Genomic DNA, 23439 nt, shown 5'->3' on the forward strand with positions numbered 1-23439 from the left:
CTAAGAAAAAAATCCGCAGAATGGCAATTTTAAGAAGAAAAACAGAAGGAAGAAGTCCAACATTTGTAACATGAAACAGCTTTTTCCTAACTAAAGCTTGACCCTGCTCTTCAAAAAGAAAAGCTATTAGTTATGAAAATAAGGCGATGCTTGGTGAATTTCTCAATGGATATAGGATGATTAGGCCAGCAGGCAACATTAAATACTAAATGTTCTGTGCTACATGCATGCTGAGCTCACTTAATGGTTCAGTTGCCACCTTTTTATGAAAGTAAACACAGACATAAAGGAATATGCATATTTGAATCCCACACCGATAAAAAGTTGTGCTTGCTTCGGTATAGGCAAGTAGGTGGTGGTGGGGTCTATTTCTTTTTCTAAAAACGTTTGAACACAGATTTTAACAATGTCAACAGTCAAAGTAAAAATGAGTGGAAAGTGCATGTAAACTGCAGAAAGCAGGAGCTGGAAGAAAGCAGTAGTGTATCGAGCCAATCATTTGTCTAAGCCCTTGTTTTCCCCCCATCACCTTTTCCCAAATCCAACTAACAGGGAAAAAGCATCAAACAACCAACAGCCAGTATCCCCATTGGAAGACTGGTATCTTTGATAGAGTTCAGCTGCAGTGGTATTCATGCTCCTTTAAGACTCCGTTTGAACAATGTCACTATGGAAACAGTTCTGTGATGCCCTGCACCTTATCAGGCCTTCCTTATTTAAATTCTTTTCTTGCGTCTTCAACAAAGCCATTCATTGAACCTCAGCTAATCCAAGATTCTGTTAGGGGTGAAGTTTTGTTTGGGGTCTTTTTGTTGTTGTTTTGGTGTGTCCCGCCTCCCCCTTCCCCCGCCCCCCTTCAGTACCCTGCCTCTTCCAAAAGGTTCTCTCCTCTACTAATGCCACCTGACAAGTTCTGTTTGAATCTCATCTCTTCAGCTCCTAGCTCAAAAATACTGTGTCTGTATTTATTGCCAAACAGATTCTATATTTTTTTATGCCTCCTGACTCCAAGAGACAAAGTTTTCAATGAAAATTCCACTCATTCAACAGCAACTTTTTCATTTTGGTTTTAGCTGCTAGGAATCTGCCTGCATCTACATCAGATGTGCCTGTAATTTCTCTCTAGAGAACTCCTAGGTTAGAGGTATAAAGGGTTACATCTCTGCAATACCAACAGTTTATCAGTTCCAGATGCATACAGAATCCCAAATCCTGTGTTTACAAATTCCAAATATTAGAATACTTTAGGGGAACAGAAAACAGGAGGGGAGCTGGGAAGCTTCAGGGTTGCTTTATGCAGATGAAAGAGGGCAAATCTGGATTTGCCCTCACTGCATTCAAATCTGCTGCAGTTAAGAGCCAGAGCCAGGCTTTTGCAAACTAAGCAAATGATACAGCCTACTATACTACTACTACAGAGTAGTAAGTGAAATGCACGCTATCATCCTCCATCTAAGCAGATATGAGCCAAACATTATTTAACCTTTGAGTTTTTTTTAATATCGCCCATAACTGTAATTTAAAGCAAGGCTACAAGGGACATGTTTAAGGGAAGTCTAGTACTTTCCATTGTGTGGGGAGGTGGAATCTTACCAGCTTGCGTGAGAGTTTCATGAAGAGAAGGATGGGAATAATAAAATAGAATCATTTTATTCACTTGCTACCTTTGATACTCTGGGTTGGCCGAGGAAGCAAAAGATAAGGCAACACAGTAGCCTAAGATGTGCTGTGGCTCTCACAGTTCCCAGGGTGGACTGGTATAAATACAAAGGCAATTGTGACTAACTATCCAAATGAGCTTCACAATGAAGAACTAATCAAAACCTCCTTATGTCTTCCACTGGGACGAAGCAACTGTACATACGCTGATGCTTTAAAAAAAGGTGAAATTGGAAGAAAGCGTAGGACTCAAACATTCCCCCTTTATATAATTAACTGCATTATTTTTAGGCTTTCATTGAGCAAGCTGTCTGATGGAGGCAGAGGGAGCACAATTCACAAGCAATACTCACTGGGGTTCAGTTACTATTTCAAATGGAAATGAGGACTCTCAGGAACCTCATAGCAAATCAGTTTCTTTCATGTTCTTGCTACAGCAAATTTATATTTTCTTTACTGTTTACCACCTAATAGCTTTTATGAGATGTAAAAGACAACACACTGTAGTAACGGATTTTAAGTGATATTTTCCCTGCTGCTTGCACAGCTTGTTTAGGTTTACTGAGGAACAAGTTTGAGATATGACCAAGGACGAGACCTGCATACCTAAACAAACCTGTATGTTCAAGTCCTTCAATCCAAAAAGGTAATCAAATTCACATTTTTTCTGTGCACCTAACCATGGAACAGCAGCCTTGTTTCCTACTTCCACACAGATCAGGAATTTGCTATTCTACCTTAGCCTATACCCAGAGGAACCACAGCAAAGCAGGTAAGCTCCCTGCTCCCAAGCACGTCATTGCCACCCTGGAGAGTCATGACAATAGCAAAATAGTTAGTAGAGAACACAGTTTTCAGAGAGCTTCTCAGATACTTCATGCTAAATTCCACTGATGTTCAACAAAACATGTATTTCTGAAAAACGCTACCTACAAAAAGCAAAAAGGCAGACACCAAATAATACACATTCCAGCTTCATCCTTGTGTACTAAAAGGGAAATTTTTAATCTTTTTATTTATTTATTTCTAGGCACTACCAGACTTGGCACAAAATAAAGTGTTACTTTGTGTTACCCCTTACGTTCTCAAACTAATCACTCCTCTTAAGTCATCTATAGCAGCTATTACTCTGCATCATCATCTCTTGCTACTGAAAGACTAAACACGCTGCTGATTTTCAGGAACATAAAAGTTAGGATTTAAAATGAGGAACTAGGAAGTACCGTACTCATTTTCTTGCCACAGCTCACCTTTTACTGGGTAAGATCAGGGCATTTTCAGGGACCCTGTGCATAAGGTCATCAGTGCCTCTAACCTCTTGCACAGATGGCAAAGGAACACAGCAAAAGGTCAGCTGTGCCTTTGTAAAGGAACAGTTCTACACCCACAACTGCAGTTTTGCAACCTAATTGGGTTAGCTTCCATGAGTACATACCTTGCTGGTTCATTTTATTTCTCACTGTAAACATCCCTCTGCTGAGTTTTAGCCCCACTCTTGATAGCATACTGTTAATAGAGAGAAAGCAGAGAAAATCAAACAGAAAAATACTGAAATAATTCTGAGCAACAGGGGCCAGGATAACGAAACACATAAAAGTCATGAGTGGAAAATGAACAGTGAATATGTTTAGGTTAGAAATCAGAAGAATGCTTCCATCACGGCAGAGAAACAGCTTCCCATAAGAAAGAAACTTAATTCCACTTAAAGATCAGAATATGAAAGAGGTTATATTGCACAGCTATTGTAAATGAGGCTGGACAAGCCCCCCTAGACCACTGGGTCTCATTCCTTGCAAGGATAACACTGCAGTTGGATACTTCTGTACACCGCGTTATGCTTTCATTATGTTGTACAGTTCCTTCTGAAATCACTGAAAGTTGTGCTTACATTTCTGAGGGCAGATCTGGGCAATTTGCCTTTAGCCTCATACCACTGAATATACTTCCCTTTCTCCCTCCCTGCCCACAACTTTAAGAATTAAGCTAGGAACATAAATCTCCATTTCAGATTTCCTTGGTTTAGACAGACTAAACCAAAATGCTCCCTGCCCCTCTCAAACATCTATAGCAATGAACCCATTTTAAAGCAATTTCTTCTCCTATGGATTATACTAGCCAATGAAATAGATATGTATTTTCTCTCCACATTAATTCAATTTTGTAATCCAAACTAGAGAAAGACACTGGTTGCTTCTGTATTCTTCATGCTGCTGTGGGTCCTCAGAAGACAACTGAAGTGGTGAAATGAATTTGGAACACTGGTTTTCCTCAAAAGCTTTCTCACAGAAAGCTTTAATGATCCTTCCACTTGAGACTGCTCAGCAGACAGTTGCCATTAATTACTGCATGGGAACACGTGGCTAGATACACAAGACAAATCACGCATTAGTGATTTAGTTGATTTAGAACTATGGCAGAAGGAGTTGGCTTTCTCCTGTTGTCTTGTATGCATCACTTCAAATTCCTATAGCATTTTTACTGGCCTGGATATAGATAGAAGCAGGTAGGACTCAGGAGTGAAGCTGATGAAGCCCAAGTCACAAACTGACTTTAAGCAAAGTAGGTAAGTGGAGCTTTGCCAAAACCATGAGCCTCTCGTTGCTACACCACACATTACTAATCTAGAAGCTGTAGCAAGTTTAAACTCACCATTAAACCTGGGTCTAAATGGAAGCCAGTGTCTTCATGGCCTAGAAGAAAACTAAGTTGATTATTAAGAGGAAAAGAGTTACAGCCTTGCTGGTGCAAGCAACAGTAAAACCAACTGCCAGTTCTCTTGGAATGAGAAGACATATTGCAATAAGAACCACATTTTCTGTAAGAAATCTCAGAGAGCGTTACTAGCAAGTTGTCTCTAACATCTCAGATTTATAGCATGGCTTGGCTCAGAACCACTGTAATTTCAGAGCTTCCTCACAACAGAAACTGTTATTAAAGTTTGAAATTCTGGCTAAGGCTTTTACCCCTATAGCAGTTTATTATCTCCCTCTCTTCTAGTGCTGGAAGCCCAACAGTACAATGGTCTCCCTAGGTTGTATGTTAAACCACGTGTAATAACAGTTCAGAGCTACAGTACCCACCTTCTAATAAAGCACATTCTGCACAAGCCACCGGGGGCATGCGAGGTCCTGAGGTCAGCAAAACACATAATCTCACTCCGTCTTGATCTCTTCTGACATTAAGAGATCAACATATAAGAAAGGAAAAATTTTGCCCTAGCATGTCCATAGGTAGAATCATGCATTTATGTGGATGTGATGTGAAACAGTAATGCAATGAAGGCAGGAAAAAAAGTCCAGGGAATTTCCCATTTTATTCCTTATAAATTATGACTCACAAAATGTATGTACGCTACTGTTTGCCCAGAGAACAGCTCCTCTAGACACAGTTGAACTAGTTATAAAATGAGTTAGTGATGGTGAAACAACAGTTTGCAAATGCTACCCAGAAAGTAAGCTAATTTTCAGTTTATTAGGATAGGGTTTTCCCACTGCATCTGGCCCCCTTCCCCTGAGAGAAATGAAACACTTTTCTAGGAGCAAAAGAACTCAGATCCAAAGGAAGAACTACATTGTGACACTCCCAGTCTCCCAGTTGATTCTTCTGCCCAACAAGTCTGAATTTATATATTGATATATGGAAGAAATCCCCTTGTAATGAAAAGGAGATTAGAGGTTAATCTTTGCTTTAACAATAAAATAAGAAACCACTCACAAACCATTTCAGTCTTATGGGTTAAATGGAAGCAGCTGTCCATGTGCCCATTGTGCAAACAAAAGTGTGTCACAAAAAAAAAAAGAGCTATTTCTTGGTGGCACAGAAGAACCGATAGGACACTAGACTGTTGTCACAAAGGGACAGACAGGGAGGAAGGTTAGAAGGGACAGTTCAGTCATTTATTCTGACCCACTGGATTCTGTCAGCAATTCATTTTAACCCCTTCACATCTATATTGATACTATCAGTGCTACATGGGTGAAACAAAAAACCACACAGGAAGACAGTTCCTTAATAGTGGTGTCTCAAGAATTTCTAACAGCTGCTGCCTGCTGCATTGACTGAACTCAAGTCTCTGAATAAATCCTGTGAAATCCAGTATTTTCCCCAAGAAACATGTCTGGGATTATCCCATGAATTCCACAGGCACAGGATACATGCAGCTTCAAAAGACAGTTCCCTGCTGACTGAAGGAAGAGCAGGTATTACAGTGCTTTTAAGTCTCTGCAAACAATATAGATATCATACCCTTTACTGTATTACTCTATAGACTCCAATAAATCTGTAGAATTCAGCTTACCACAAGGCTACTGTTTTTCAGAGCAAGTGACCCAATGACTGGTATTTATTTGCCGAGACAAACTCCATTTAAAAAAAAAAAATAATAAAAGAAAAAAAGTAAAAAGCTGCGCTATTCCCCCCTCATCACCACAAAGATGACATCTTGCTGCCAATCTGCCTGCCAGGAAACCATCTTGAAACAATATAAATACCACAATCTATAGGCATCCCTCCAATGCATTAATCAGGTCATCGGAGTTCAATAACTGACAGCATCTTTAAGAACTGGAAAGGATAAAGCTGTGGTAACAAGGCACAGTCAAGATCAGTCCCCAAGGCCCAGTTAGTTCTTAGTCTCCTTTGGTTTATTCCTTTTTCCTTTAAAAAACATACAGCAATACCATTTTTTTCCTCTAGTGTTTGGGTTTAAATTTACTATTTCAGAAAACTTCTAAGTGCAAGCAAGGCCTCTCAGTTTGACACACACACACAATGGAAAACATTTACCACCTCACTGAAGGAAACGCAAGCCCCCTCACACATGAGCCAGGAAGAGTCACAGACTTCTGCCTTGACAGTTGAGTTATCCATATAAACCGTTAAAAAGGCACTGAAAGAAGTCTGGAGATAATTAAGTGGGGCATGACAGTGATTTGAAGATTGGGGGAATATATGTATATATTTATATTAAATATATAAATATATACAAAAATATATTGCGATTGTAGCCAAAAAATGTACAAAGTTCAGTTTAAGATGGTTACAACGTTTGTTATGAGAGAGTAGAAATACCAGATGCTAAAGTTATCTCAGAGAAAGACATGGAAACTAAGGGCTGGAAACTGAAGCTACAGAAGTCTAAATTTGAGGGTGCCTTTCTTCTAAAGCATGAGAAAAAAAATATAAATAAAGCATTGCATGCAATTTTGGTCTCCTATCTTTCTTTCTTAAATGAAAAAGCAGGTGGTTTTCTAGAAGTTGTTTTAATAACACAGCGTATTGAGTATAAGATCAAAAGGCACAGACTTCTGAAAAGCAGGGAGTAAAAGCAAAAGCACAGCAAATCCCCCCAAATTAAAGAAACAAACAAATCCCAACTATTCAGTTCTATCATTTCAGTATAGTTCTCCATTCAAAAAAGTAAAAATAAATAAATCACTGCACTGGAAGTAAGCAGCTGTTCATTATCTTAAAGTAAACTCTTTGGAGGCAGTGACAAAGGTCTTCCTCAGTGTTTGCAAAGCAGCTGGCATAACACAACTGGGAAGTTAATTGTTGCACTACGTAACACTATAATACAAAAGCGAGCACTCTGCTTGTGTGCTGAATTTAAGTTAAACAGAACTGTTTAAAATAACAGCACCTACTCCTGACACTAAACTTAAACTCAGGTATTGTTTTTGTAAATTGAAATTCAGTATTTGTCAAACAGTTCAAAACTTTTTGGTTTTCTAGTGAGTTGGGGGGAGGGTTTTTTGGTTTGTTTTTTTTGTTTTGGGTTTTTGTTTTTTTTTTTTGGGGGTGGGTGGGGTGGGTGGGGTGGTGGTTTGGTGTTTTGTTTGGGGTTTTTTTGTTTGTTTGTTTCCAGAAGTCTTTGTCTCCTGTAAGCCTGGAAACTGCAGAGCAGTTTCCCTATAAAACATGTTCACATTCTCTCATTTGAAGATGGAAAAGAGTGATCAACTGTCACCTGGAAAGGGCAAGGTTCAGGGAGTCCATGCAATAAGTTTAAAGGGTGATTTTTTTAGTCTTATTCATTTTTCATGCTACAAACTTCCAACAGTAGCTAGTAACGGCTTCATGTCCAATTTATAAGCATCTAAAACTCTTCTTAGTCTGCAAATAAGGTGGAATAGCTATGAATAATAAGTCAGACTTAACCTTTTAAAACCTTTTATGTTGGGTCTCTCATTGTGGAAAAAATTAGTATTTTGGCTTGCCACTAAATTAATTAGATATTTTTGAGGTAAGTAATCCAGCTGAGCCAACAGAACTAATACTAATGTAATATTTTTGCTCTGTAGTTGCATTAGAGACTCACAGAGAATTGGGTTAAAAAATACACCCAAGAATAATTCTCCAGTGAGCTCCAGAAAGTCTGCATACGAAGCATGCAGTTTAAAGGTATGAACTTCGAGATTTGATAATACCTAATCATTCTTGTGGGTACACTGACATTTATAAGTGACTTGCCCATTTCTATTCCTCCCCCCTACCCCTACACCCAGTACATTAAACTATACATAGACTAAGGCTATGTTATGAGTAATTCAAGTATATTCACTCACAATTTGTATCCAGCAAACTCTGAAAATGATTTTAGTTAGAATAAGACAACCTTGCATTCAGAAATGGAATCGGAAGATTCACCTTGCTTGCCTTTTTTCAGGCCTTAGAAAGGTCCTTTCAGACTCCTTTCCCTCTGATGGTTCTTTGTAAAGCGTTTTGAAATGTAATGATGAAAGTAATAAGAACTCTGTATTTGACCATACCATTTGAAAAACGTTCTAGTAGAAATCCTGCAAATAATTCACATTCATTAATGTATTTTTCAGTTAGAAGAACAAATTAATATATTGAAATTACTGATCCCCAGAATCAGACAAATGAAGTCTGGCTGGAACAGCTACATAAAACTACCAGTCTTACTGTAAAGTCGAAAATGACATCTAGATAACAAGCAAAATCCTTCTGAAGCCTAGCACTGACAACAATTCCACAGCTACATAACAAAGCCTCCACAGAAACAAATGATCACAAAACATCCTGATATCAATTGAAACTTCAGTGGTTAAGAAATCACTTGAGAATGGATTATTCATATACAGGACTAAGTCTTCTGCATCTTGCAGTCCAGATCTTTATAACACACCACTGTTTCATTTAACATCATTTCCCTTGCATGTATTACAACGAAGTGATGAGATACAGGTTTTCACTACAGATGTTATTCTAGTCAGCTTTGATGAAGAAATTTCTCTGGACAATTTCACTTTCTTTTTCTTTGCAGTAACTCTTAAAAGTATACAACACTACTTCATTATTTAGGTCCTCATATGATGAGGAACTCCTGCAACTCATCAGCAGAGTCATCACACTAAGACAGTTTGTACATTTCCAACAGCTTTCTGGTCCAGGCAGATAGTAGTTTCAACAACAAAGCACAGGCACATAGCTAGATTTGAAGCAAGATTGGTGCAGCACTCACAGGTTAAGTAAAGGCTCAAACAGACAAGCTCTGCACATGTAGGTGATTCTGTTTACAGAATGCAAGGTGACTACTACAGCAGGGGACCGGATGTGGCCCAGAAAAAACCCACAAACCACCACACAATCAAACACTCCAGTCCTATGCTCCTAACTAAAAGGAAAATATGTGACCTTACTGATAGAGTGCAAAGAGAACACAGTATTAGGTTTATTCAGCTATCTAGGTGTTATTTGTTAATATTAGCTTTGACTAGTTAAGCAATGTTAATGAACAGTAACTTGTTCACATATCTTGTTTAAATACTGGCTTGCATCTGTAAAAGCATCCCTTCAAAGTGCATCTGTAAGAATAAACATTGTACCTCTTTTTAAAATGCATGCACGTGCTTTACGTAAGAACAATCTTCCCCTAACTGCACAGAAATGAATGCAAACACACTTCAGCTCCTGTAAACATGTCCACAGAGACCACTCATATAACCACAGAGTATTCTCTTTAGGTTTTTCCATGTCTGCAAAACTGGAAAAGCAAGGCTATCTTCTTCCTGGATGTTTTCAGTGCGGGGGTGGGGGGGTTGGGAATTTATACATATTCTATCCCAGGATTTCATAAGTGCAAAGTTTTATTTATCACTGCCTATACTGTGTGTATGCAAAAAGTAATATATGTAGCTATGTAGCTCCATTAGCATCTAGCACAGCTTCATGCACAGCTTGTGCCTTTCAATTTTAATAGATGGCTTCCGCAGAGTATTGCAATATTAATAGCTGCCATTTATCAACAACACATGAGGACATTTAGAAACACTCAGTATTTGCCCACATGGGAAAAAAAGGGACAGTATAGTACCAGGCATTATTCTAGATCCATATACGGTTCTGCAGCAGAAAAGAGACTCCTAAGTATAAGCTACAACACAAAGCTATAAAGGCTGCCTGTTAGGTAACACAAAGAATAGCACTGATGCTAAGGGTGAAACAAATTCAGTGTCCAGATATTCAATTTTAAGAAAGGAAACTGTATAAGGATGTGACAAGAAAGAAAGAGGACACTAAAAAGGAGCAGTTAAAAAAGAAATAAGCCTCAGGGAGAGTTAGGAGAGTATTGCAGGGCATAGGTCAGCTCTTAGAAAATGGATTGCTTAAGTAAAGACAGGGAAGCCCATAAAACATGGCAAGCCAAATGTAAGCAGGAAATTAAGAGGGCTAAAACACAATCCAAAAAGTGCCTCCAAATGAAGATCATGGTGCTAGTAAACAGCTCTTTAAATATATCAACAAAGGTGTAAAAGGGGAAGATGAGGATGATAAAGCTGTAGCAGAGAAGCTCAGTGAATTCTTTATATCTGATGCCTTTACTATCGAAATCTTCAGGGAGATTTCCACAGCCATTGCACTCATTGTTGCAAATCTTGCAGAGGAGACAGACCAATCTGAAGTAAATTCAGGAAATTCAAGGAAGTTGGATGTAAATAAATCACTGGGACAGAACAATGTTCACACAAGTTCTGAAGAAATTCCAATATGAATTTTAAGAACCACTAGCCAAGGCATGTAAGCCAGCATTATAGAAAGCCTCTGTACTGGAGGACTTGCAGATCCTGCCTGTGTAACTTCCAGCCACAGGAAGGGTTGTGCATGGGAACCACAATGGCAAGTCTGACTACACTAACAGGAAGAGCAAACACATTAGAAAGAATAAGAAAGCAAAGGATGGAGTTTAACAGACACTTTTTAAAATGGAGAGGAATCAGCACCTCAGTCCCTCAGATCAGCGCTGGAACTGATGGAGTATGTTCATCAGTGACAAAACTGTGAAAAAGGTTGGCAGGTAGGCTTTAGTGTAGACAAATTCCAAGTAATTCATCAAGGCAGTACCAGCTGTAACCATTCCTACTCAGCAGCTGGAGCCATCCTTGACAGTTCTCTACAGTCATTGGTTCAGTGTTCAGCAGCAGTCAAAAAAAGCCAGCAAAATACAGGGCATGATCAGAAAAGAGAGCAAGACTGCATTTCTGCCACTTCACACAGCCTGAATGCTCCCACAACTTGAGTATTGTTATCTGCTCTCCACATACCAAGGAGGACATAATAATGTTAGAGGAGTGCAGAAAAGGGCAACCAAATGGTAATGGAGCAGATACTTTACATGGGGAGATTAAAAGAGCTGGGATGACTCAGCCTGGAGAGAAGGCTGAGGGTGGATATGAGCAGGTATAACAAAAAAAAAACCAAACAAAAAATAATAAAAAAAATTATGAGCTGTGGAATACAGAACTGTTATTTGCCAAATCCTACAACACTAAAACAAGGTGGAACTCAATGAAACTAACAATAAATCTATTTAAATAGAAAATACTTGTTTACTTGGCAGGTTACAAGCTTCTGGAACCTACTGTCACACAAGGCTGTGAATGCAAAGGATGCCATGCTTTCAAAAAGGAATTAAACTCCTGGACAACAGGTCCATAAATGGACACTTAAAGGACTAAACATCATGTATGCTCTAATATTCTTAACACAAGTAGGGAGATAAGTGGATCTCAAAAAACAGCTGTTGAAGAATCTTCTGTTAACTTGTCAGATAATGCTGGGCTAACTGGAATGCTGAAGCAGTTTTAATGCTACAGATATTATTTTTTTTTGGTATTTGCACATACACCACCACTACCTGAAGATAAACAATGACCAAGATTCATCAGTGCTTCAGAAAACTACTTCCTGCCACTGTGATAACCAGACTAGAATTCATGGCATGGTTTAATACAGGAATATTGGTTTAGAGATCTGCTATCTGCCAACATGTTGACCATTGTCTCTTAGTATCTGATGATACCTACCCATAAACAACGCAATAAAATGAAATATACAAATGGCTGGTATTCTTCCTCCTGTGTAGCTTCCAGATTATTTTTGTCTCTTCTCTAACCCCAGCAAAGGAGCAAGCTGATAGAAAGCAACATATTCATTACCACTTATGGCAGGGGTGGGAATGGGACAGGGACAGATACGAACATCAAAGAACAGGAAATAAAACAATGCAGACCAGTTACAGGTGCCAGAGCTTTTTTTTTTTTTTTTTTAACACCCTTCCTCCTGAAAGCACCTTTTACATCTGTAGACACAGTACAGACACCCATAAGAAATTATTTTACCTACCCAGGTAAACCAAGATTTTAATTTATTTTTTAATTAATGACAAAAGTTTCATTTCAGAAGTGTTTTTTAAATGAATACGTCTTTGAAAATATTAAGTTATTTATAGCTCAAAAAAATTTAATCAGCAAAGCTGTATTTCCTGTCTTGCAAGTGAAATGTAAGCTCAAACAGAAGGAAAAAAAATACCTCACAAGAAGCGCAATTACAGCAAGTTTGTCTTCAAGACAATAAATCCTTTGTTTTGAGATTCAATTTAGTTCACTATCTTGTAACTGCCAGTTTTAAAAGAAATTTTTTGGGTTTGGGAAAAAAAAACAGCTCTATGCTACACAGATCAAAAACTAACAGGGCTTGACAAACTTAACTCTTATACCCGCTCTTGACATATTATGTCTCAAAACCTTATGCTTGTAATAAAACCAGCTAGAAAGGAACTAGCACTGGAAAGCTAGATAGTGAATTCCGTTAACCACAGAATGCATAACAGGCATGAACAGACATGAAACACCATGAGTATTTCCCTTCATTTGGTGAGAAGTAGGCTATGTTAATGTAGTTCCCTACACCTACACTACATCAATAACCATACATTGTTAATGTAACATATGAGTAATATGAGTACTTGCCATTCACACAGGATCCTGCACATGCTCATACATTGATGAGCAAAGTACAATATAATAAAAAAACCCAAAACAATATAATGCCAAATACTAAAACATATTGACACGTTCATGTTTACTTTTACAGTCTCAAAGTGGCAAAGAGTTTGCAGTTAGAGGATGGTACATTAAGTCTAAGGTCAAGATCATGCATGTGGAGAAAGGAGTAATGTCCTTACTGTTTTACCTGGAAAACAGTTTGAATATCTCTGACTTTCTGTCCTTGGTGTTGAAATGCCATGCAAGTCATTAACTTTTGCAACTTCATTTTCTGGATGTCACCATAGTCCAGTCAGGAGTTGAGCCCCTGCTTCTGTTCAGGCCAACCAGTACCAGCAGTCTGGCCTCCCTGTCTCACCGCCCACAGCTATAGCTTGGAAATACCCTGTAGAAGTAATATCTGATACAAAACTGGAAGTTATAAGAGCTAAATGGATCGTTTGAGAACAAAATAGTTTTAGTCATCTGACATGAACCAAATAATGGCATAATTTCAGGTAAAATTAAGGAGTAATACTTCTGCTGACTAAGTTTAGATGCTTTTGAAGAAAACCCATATAAAACAGCCTTTTAAACAGCCATACTGACCTTTACTTTGCATGAGATGTGCTTAATCAATCAGTAAGTAGCCCAGTACCTATGTTCAGGTTGACTTGCTCATGTAACTTGAGTAAAATTCCTCATCGGTTGCAATAAAGCTTTGGTCCCACAGGTCAGGGCTGAGGCAAAATGGAGTAAGTGCTTTTGAGCCTGCCTGGCAGCCGCTCAGGCCAGCCACCCTGCAGGGCACGGCACAGCTCCTGCCTCCTCACCTGAGGGCATTCCCTCAGGGATACTCGCTGCCATCCCTCAGCCGCACCTTTATTCACATCTCTCACACTGACTGGCAGGAGTGAGGTGGGCAGCCTGTCAGGAGGCCGCCAGCCGCCCCGAGCCGGTCCCGGATGGTTCCCGCCAGCTCTGGCACCCAGGGGAGCCCAGTGGAAATGCCACCACATGCCAGAGCCTGACCATCATGCCAAAGCCATCCACCAGAAAAGTGTTTGGACACAAGGCGTTAGGGAAACAAAATGGCAGCTGCTGAGGGGGACACACGCTGTGGGGTCCTCCCTGGCAAAGGGGACAGCGGCACACCCGAGGGGCGGCCTGGCTCAGCGCCACCGCGCTCTGTAACCCACAGCAAGCGTGCAGCAAGCGGGGACTATGAGGGAAAGGGCTGAATAAGTATTTATGCAAGCGACTTCGTAGTTGTTTGTGGTGGTCTTGTTCCTCACTATCTGAATCAGTGATCAGAGGTTTGTATTGATTGCCAAGGAAATAATAACAAAAAAATTCATTCTCTGACGCAAACTGGTCTTGGCAGCAACACAGAGGTAGCTTGCCACAGACTCTTCTGAAGACAGAATACTACAGGCTGTTAAGGCACATCCCCAAGCAGGGCTGAAGGGAGCACAGAATGCTAACTCGGCAGCTCCCCTGGGAATGCTGAAGTTCAGGCTTCAAAAACTAGCAGCCTCCTCCATTCAAATGTGTTCACTCACGAGCATGGGTGTTTTCACAGCAACAGGAAAAACTGCTGTACTGCAGAGGAACAGCAAAATGAGTAGGAAGACAGGGAAATTAAGAAAATGAAACAAGGCTTGTTTCACCACTCCCCTGTCCGTGAGAAAGATGCACCCAAATATTCATAGACACACAAGCCAGGATCTCTTCCTAAAAAACCTGCACGATACATGCTCAGATATTTGCTTGCCTCTTACTGATAGGAGTTTAGTCAGCACTAAATACCTCCAGCTGGTTTCAAGTTACAGACAGGGGAAGTAGTACCATAAAATTCCTCACAGCCACCCAAACCATTACTCTTCTATTTTCTTCCATGTGGGGTCATCACACCCCCTCTGGAAAGCTTAGAGGTATGATACCACTGCAGGCATCTTCAGAGAGAGCCTAACAATGGCGTATTATAAGGCTTGTTGTAACATCCTTTCAATATTCTTAAGGTCCAGTGATTTAGAGGAGAGGGTCTTTTGTGTCTCCTGTCAGTTTCAGGAAGCTCCTGTCACTGGCATGGAGACTGCATATGGAAGAGAGCTGCTAAATAGACCAGTTAAAAGAATATAGGCCCAGTTTCGCTCCCACATTACTGAAAACCATGAATGCTGCAGCTCCGTTGAGGTCAGAGGAACTGCACTGCTGATGCTGGGGGCGAGACACCCATACACCAGCTGTTACATTTCAAAGCCAGGGCTCCCTCTGCCACGGTCTCACAGGCCCTGCCCGAGATACACCCCCTGAGGCCATCACAGCCAGAACGTCAGCATTTAAACGGTGGCAACATGTGCACAGGCAGGTCCCACCAATCTAACCCACAATAGCACTGGAGTAAACTTACAGTGCATAAAACAGAAAAGGTTTCTGACCTCCAAAACTAGGCTGGACTTGTACTAGTGGTGCGAGGAGGTAATAACACTTTCAGACACAAGTATTGACTTAATACCTTCTTCACCTCCTTCCACCAAAGTAAGGGAAACATTATTATAAAGATCTAAGGTAAATAACCTTAGTAAAGGTGGCCATTTTTGACAAATTTCTCTTTTCTGTGTGTTTTAAACACAGCTTGCTCGTTGCTTTGGTTTTGTAACTTCCCTTTTAATATAATCAACAGTGCAAGATCATATAGACAATAGTTCCCTGACCTAGACTTAGAGTGCTTCTTACAGAACATGCTCTCACACTTTTTCTTTACCTAAACAGACTGTTAATCCTTGTTCAGGATTCATCTGAATCTTGTTCAGAGATGGTTAGTAATTTTTTTAGATGACACCGATTCCAATTACATGACATAAAAGATATGAATGAAAAAAAACTTTCCTTCAGTATTTAGCAAACTGTTTGTGCCATTATAAGGAATTAATGGCATTATATATTTATTCTGTTAACTAACAAGCAACTTTGTAAGAGTTAATACTGCAGAAAATATGATTATACAACTATGGATATTTTATAATGGGGCATTAAAGCAGGCATCCTGGTTATTTGCACTGCATGTTTACACAGTAATTGTGACTGTCAGTAGATACAGAAAATGTCACATCCTTGTCTCACCTTGTTTATCTATTGTTTTGCACCATGTGCATTCATCAAGTTTATAGCACTTAAGAAAGCAGTATCACCTTGAAATCAAATACAACAGTGTCCTGATCAGAACTAAGAACTGGTAGCTGTAGTTCCTTTCATTCCTGCCGCTTGCAAAACACAACTCTTACAGGCCCAGAAGCAAACAAGAAACTTGCCATAGTTCCAGGCAGATAAGAACAGCCAACTCACAAAACAGGGATCTTTTTATTATTTGGAACATCTAAGAGAGTGTCTGTGCCAGACCAAGTACCACCGTGTCTCTCAAGCTACTCAAATCCTGCTCCTCTTTGTAAGGGTATTTGTAACTCAGCCCTTGGTCTCCCCATTACCCACTCATCCTTAATATTTTGCCAAAGTTAACAATCAGGATAGTGATTTTTGCTACTTAACAGCATTTCCCACTGAAAGCTGGATTACACTGGTTTAGACAGTATATAAAAAGTCTTGGGATAAAACTACAGGCTTAGCTGTCAGATTATCCTCTACATAGTTGCAGTATCATTTTTGGCACATCTTTCTGTTCAGATATCATTCTGTCACTCTGCAGATACCCCAGATCACAAGACAGCTGACGAATAACAGAAGCAGCAGTAAAAAGACAACTCAGGGCAGTGGTCTTAACCTGCTGTGCAACAATTAGAAATAAACTGCAGTGGGCGTGTAAAACAGCACACACCATCACTCACTCTCCTCAGCCAGGAGGTCTGCAGCTTCAGACCACCTGTGGACTCCCTGCAATTTATCACGTTTCAAAAGAAGGAACGGCAAATGATGCACATGACTTGCAACTAAACCCTCTCTTCCTTCTCCCACAGGTTATATCTTCCACTTTCAAACAGAATTTATGGTCTGTTCTAATCCTTCCTTGATGAAGAAAATAACTGAAAGCACCCCTTGGAGACAATTCTGCATCCTATGGCACATCAGCTTTATCACAAGCCCTAAAAATGCCTTTGGCACCAGAAATCCTGTGCATACAAAACAGGACTTCAGTCTGAATAATTAGTATGCCATCAGCTGGCCATGGTTTTGGCAAATGAGTGAATTTAATCCAATTATAGCAGAGGTGACGAGGTCAAGCTGACTTACTGAAGAATCACCAGCAAGACTGTCCTCAAAACACAAGACACCACAGTTTGCTAGACTTATTTAGAGAGCTGACACACTGTAGTAAGGTTTAGCAATGCTCAGACTTGTTACAACAAAGGTAAGTGCCAAGAAAGTGCTTTGTGCCAGCAAGCAGAAGAGGAAAGGGATTCAGCAAGAGCACACTTTGTAAAGCACTTTGTAAGCCTAAGCACTTAATTGCATTTGGCAAGAGCTGCATCCTATTGCTCTCTCAGAAGTTGTTTTATCTGCAACTTGATGCTCACAGCTACAGCAGTGAATGGAGTGGGGGAGGAGAAGAAACTGGAGGAGCCAATGAGAAGACTACAACTACCAGTCTGTCTTTGCCTAACTACCAAAGCAAAACATGAAATATTGGTATGTGCGAGGGCTGATCTGCACATCTGATGACTCTGGAGAGCTCCCGTAGAAGCAAGTGAAGACTGCCTTGCATCCAGGCTCTTTGATCACCTACAGAGGCAGGGAAATTTGTTGTGGAGTTACACACCTGTATTTATACTTTAGCATTTACATAGGAATGGCTTGACTTCCAGACATTGAGTGAAAGCATATAGGTTAGTGTAAATTTGAAGATACAGCCAGAGTTTTTGTTTCTTTTCCCTGTCTCTGTTTATAACGCAGCATTCACAAATATGTTACGATATGTTAACCCCAACTCATTGTTCCCAAGTAAATGGAAGACTCAAAGGTAAATAATGCATCAAGCCTCTTTAATTAAATAAGAAGCATGGAGGAGGAGTTTCTGCAGACCCTTTTAAATCTTAAAGCCTGCCAACTGGATGAACAAAAGGTAGATTAGGCTCACATGATAAATCCCAGTAAACCTGAAAAGCCTTTGTTAATAAGTCACTGAGGGAATTTTTTTTCCCCTAGAATTTCTGCTCACCAGAAGTGAGAGTTAAGATTATTCGAGCGGGTTTGGTTTCCAGCAGCATTAAATGGGTATATCCCTCACAGAGCTCTAATCTCCTCATTTCTATAGAACTCAATTCTCCTTTCATTCCTACTAAAGGAGAACCAGTTATTTCTAGCTTTTATAGGGAGCAGCTGCTGAAACTTCAGAGGCAAAAAAACCTTTATGAAATCAGTCAAGATTCCCAGGAAAATTAAACTGAAATTCTATATCAGGTTTAATAGCAACAGCAACAACAGAGGTACAAACATACTTTCATTTTGGTATTTCTTTCATGTAGCAGGTTGCAAATGATCTTTTAAATTTCCATTCATAAGTTAGCATTCAGTAGCTTGTTCACAGAGCTAAATGACCTGTTAGTCTAGCAATTAAAAAACTCCTCTGTTTGTAGAGATGCTTAATGAAGACATTATTAGAGACAGACCTTGCTGTAGCACATTCAACAGACCCTTTACAATTGCCCAGGAAAGACTGAGATTTTAGCAAATTCCATCCTGTAATCACAGACAACATAGACAACATGCAAAGCTGTGATAAATAAATAAATAAATTTTAAAAAAAGTCCAGAGTCCATCCTACCTGTTTCCATCTGGCTTCACTAATGAATTCTTTTCAGTACTACAGATTAATTGTAACTTCTTTGCATGCAGTGCTGAAATCCAAACAGCATATGTAATCCTAATGTACATTACAGGAGCATTTCTGTCAGTGAAGGAGATGAAGGCAGCTGTACAAGGCTTGCTAAGATCCCGCCTGGAGCAGTGGATGCCACTGTCTGTCATCATTCAGTTCAGAAAAAGTCTTAAAAAGTCTACTACAACAAGTGTAGCAACATGTTTCTAGAGCAGCGAGAGAAAGGACATCCTACCTTCCAATGGGAGGTTTAAAATGAGTAATTTAACATCAAAGAGAGAAGATGGTATTAATCAGCCAAGAGGAAGGAAAAAGATTACCTTTCTTACCTCCTAACTCATATCTGTGGAGTAAAGTTTGGAAAAGCTATTGAGTACAGCTCTAAACACAGGAAAAGCAAAAAACTGCTTTCACTATGAACTTGACAAGTTTATGAAGGAGAGGAGCAGAGTCTTTTTGCAAAAGCAGGATGAAACTGTCCAGGATGCCTTCCAGGCCATGCTCAGGCCCAAAACAAACTACCTAGAAGAGTCCAACAACCACAGACTGTGGCTTCTAGCTCTCCAGCGTCTAACCAAAAACTTTAGCCGCCTCCCTACATGGCTTTCAAACAGAGCTTCTGAGCACACTTTCCGGATTTGGACATCTATAACTTTAAGGCGCAGCATTTGGAGCCATTCTGAACTCTATTTACATCTGCATTTTGTTTTAGGAGGACTCTGAAAGTCATTTGTAGCTGTTGGTTTATAGTCTTTCTAATACAGTGTATTTGGCCTGCGTAAGGATATTGGTATGGATTTTGATTGACTGTAAAAATAGGATCATCGCCCAGAGGAAGTCCTAATAATCTTAAAGGAGGAGTCAGGGACAACACAAAACAGACCAAAACCTGGTGAAAAATCATGTGTCTTAAATTTAACTTAAGCCAATGACAATACGTAATCATTGCTTCAGACTTTATAAATTCCCTTTCAGCATTATACGAGCAAAACAACAGAAGTTAACCGATTTATTTCCTTCATCCTTCCTTGCATCATGTAGTAAGGGAACTAAAGCTATGGAGAGATGCTTGCAACAGCAAAGTATCAGATTTCTAACTTTCTTTGCAGCAGACCTTTTAAGATTTCCCTATTAAGACCAATAAAAATTGGGTCAGTGATATTAACTAGCGTGAGCCTCCCACATTTATATAAAATCCTAGCTGTGGTGTATATTAAACCAGGTGGGGTTTTTTTCTGCTCATGTCTCTCTCAAAAGGTGAGATACTATCAATATATTTGCTGCCTATCCTAGTGCTGGTCCTCTGGTGGCAAGCATTCTCTTACTGTGACTAACAAAATTACCCCAGTTACTGCTGGAGTTAAAACACTTGTCTTGTAGCGTCAGAATGAAAAATTCTAAGGATGAGTGTAACACAGGTGTATTATGGAAACGTGTTACAGTGAGCACTATGTTACAAGCTGCAGTGCACATAGTGACTAGCTACAGAAGAAAAGTGTAATTTGAGGAAACAGACAATACTGTGGATACGTGCCAGATGAAAATTCACTATTCATGCCATCAAAGAGTTATTAGTAAATGTAATTCTGATTTAAAAACAGAAGGCTCCTAAATTGTGCTCTTAGAGCCTAGTTGCAGGAACACCTCAGCAAATATAAAGTTGCACAGGAAGACATTTACCATATTTGGCAAATAATAAGCAAGTCATTATAAGGACAATGAGAAAAAAAAACCAAACTAAAGAACTAAAAAAAAACCAAAAACTGTGTGCAGGAAGTAGGGGGAGGGAGGAAGTTGTTCTGTTTGGGATTTAAAATGTGAGAAAAATTACTCTTTCCCTTACAGCTTCACTGACAGCAATGGGATTTCCAGCACTTTCACTGAGAGGTGGCATCATTTTGGAGAGTCTTAGCAACTCCACGCTGACCTTCCATGCTTGGAGGGTCAATGCTTGGAAACCCTCAGAAGGAGGGTGCGTGGAATCAGGTATTTGCATTTATCTTCTCAGCTATTCCCTTTGTAGGGAGCATAATCCAGACTTCAAAACATTTTTTCTGCTTCCTGACTCTGGTAGAAGCATTCCTATGGATTTACTATACAGAAGACAGGAATGGGGCTAAAAGGTATCTTTACACTGTAAGTAAAGGGAAGAATTCTATCCTTTCGTCCCTGGTCTCCAGCCCCTGTTAGTGTGCCATGCCACTCCCTTCCAGTGGAGTGCAGGGAGCAGTGCCAGGTCAGAGTCCAGATGCGCACATAAAGGAAAGAGGATTAAATGGCAGAGAATCCCAAAAAGCATATTGCCCTATAGCGTGAGGGTAGCACACAGAGGAGCTATTTCACCTCCTCCCCCCTAAGTTAATGATTTTAAGCATTCATCTCCTTCCCCCATCCTCATGCAGTATAAGTGGTGCCACCAGGATTTATCCTTCTCTGATACCCTAAATGTGCTGCGCAACACAGCACAAATTACTTTGAGAACAGCAGAAGTTTTAAAAAAGCCCCAAAACATCACCACACACATTTTGTCCAAAGTGTGAAAGATGCAGATGCACAGCAAAGGAACACTTATCTCTACGTGCACCTCCACATATACACCCTCGTGTTTGAAAGGCTCAGAAGCCCGAGGGAGAGCCAAAGCGATGATCGTTACAGTCTAGGCTACAAATGCTTGTTCTTAACTATCCTTTGCTACCTGCCAGCAGGGAACAATAAAACCATAACAACTCACACATAAAAGATGACAAGTACTTACTACCAGGCTCACTTGCTCCCGGGTTAAGACGCTCTGGGAGGGGAGCCGTAGGTGAGCACCTCTCCCGGCAGGAGCCCGGCTGCCGCTCCCGCATGGGGCGGGATGGGAGCTGGGTCGAGCCACCCGCAGGGAACCCGCGGCTCCGATGCTCCAAGCCCGGCATGTGCCCCAGCCCGCGCCGCTGGGCTGGCCGGCTGCAGCGCGGCCACCTCGTCCCTCCGGAGCGGCAGGTTTCCCTCCTCCTTCCCCGCCTACTCCACCGCCCCCTCCAGAGGATGCCCCGGTACCCCCCGCCCTTGCCCGCCCCCCGGGCTTCCCTCCGCGCCCCGGGGCGCAGCCGGCAGGGATGGCCCGGCGGGTCCGGGCAGCGCCGCCGCAGCCACCGCGCCTCCCCCCCAGCCCCGGCCCGGCGCCTCCGGCCGCAGCCCACCTGCCGCTCGGCCGGGCCGGCCGCCGCTGCCCCGAGCGCTGCGGGAGGGGGAAGCGGGCAGCCCGCGGGGGAAGCGGTGCCCGGCGGCGATACTCACTGCGGCCGGTGCGGCTGCCTTAACTCCTGCCCTGCGCCGCCAGCGCGGGCTGCCGGCCGCCGCGGAGCCTTATTAGGCAGCGGCCGCGGGGCCGGGGGGAGCCCCGGGCCCTGCACAGTGAGCGGCGGCGGGGAGGGGCCGGGCAGCCCAGCCCAGCCCAGCCCAGCCCCGCACCTGCGGAGCGCCTGCCTGCCTGCCTGCCCGCGGGGAGCGGAGTGCGCAGGGGTGCATATGGGTGCTGTATGAGATGTACACAGAGAGCTGCCTAGGGATGTGGCAGCTGTATAAGGTGCCTATGGGGATTGTACACTCTGTGTGTATGGGGACCGTATGGGGTGCATGCATGGGGAAGCACACAGGGATGTGTTTATGGGTTTGCATGGGATGTGCGTAAAATATGTATGAGTTGTATGTATCTTTTCTGGGGCGGGCATATGGTTTGCATATGGGGGAAGTGCAGTAGAGGGTGTAGGCGAAGGTCGGTATGGGACTTGGATGTGTGTTTACAGGAGTGTGATATGCATGGAGAGTGTAGGGGTCTGGATGGAGCTGCAGCCCCTGACAGCCACTATCCCGACCCCACCAATGGGACACTGGCACTCTCTCAGGCACACAGGGGACTTGGGGCGGCCCCATACCTTCCCCCCACCCCCAGAGCCTGGCTAGGGCTGCTGCACTGGCATGTCTGCCTAGGGACATCCAAATCTGGGGCAGGGGATTTAGTTTAATAACCCATTTACAGTTAATTATGTTAAGTGCTGAAGTAGCGTAGAAGGAAGAGCAGATGAGAGATGGGGACAAACTGACTCCTCTTCAATACTAAGGCCTTAGAACTGCTGTTCTATAACATGGAACTAGGGACCCTGAAAGAGGGGAAGGGGGGTGTAGGGAAATCCATGTACATTGCAAACTTCAAGCCTTTACACACTAGTACTTTTACAAATTTTTATTTACACATTTAAAGAAAACAAACAACTGACTTTGTCTGAAATGGATTTATAGATGGATCATAAACACACATGGGGATAGACACACCAAAAGCCCAGGTTCCATGGATAAAGGCTTTCCTTCATGTCATCTTGCATACTTCTGTGCTGTGATCACATTACTGCTAGGTATCTCAGAATGTGGTTCTGAACTACTACAGAAAAGGGAAAGCACAAGTGCAGAGAACTTGCCTCCTCACCAGGCTCTAAAATAGCTCTAGGGGTGAAGGAGCAAACCACAGTCCAGGCTCTAATTATTTCTCTGTACTTTGCTGTGGCAATGTCAGAAATTTTATATTTGCAGAGACCTCAATGTTTTTCATGTTAATTCCAAGGTGAATTTTTCAGCCATTGACAGAGGATGTGTCCTGCAGCCCAAGTAGGAGGCGGT

The 23439-nt window shown here is 41.5% G+C and overlaps 1 protein-coding gene across 1 annotated transcript in view; it reads right to left on the reverse strand.

The window, feature by feature from the left end:
• The window catches only part of MYLK (myosin light chain kinase), a 216812-nt gene extending 195051 nt beyond the window's left edge, over window positions 1-21761 (reverse strand). Inside the window, exon 1 of the mRNA XM_080399726.1 lies at window positions 21536-21761. Coding sequence (XP_080255852.1) covers window positions 21536-21698 — 163 coding nt within the window. The 5' untranslated portion in view covers window positions 21699-21761. The remainder of the gene's footprint in view (window positions 1-21535) is intronic.
• Window positions 21762-23439: the final 1678 nt, after the last annotated feature.

The sequence above is a fragment of the Falco punctatus genome (assembly GCF_963210335.1).
Source record: "Falco punctatus genome assembly, chromosome: 8".
Taxonomy (NCBI): domain Eukaryota; kingdom Metazoa; phylum Chordata; class Aves; order Falconiformes; family Falconidae; genus Falco; species Falco punctatus.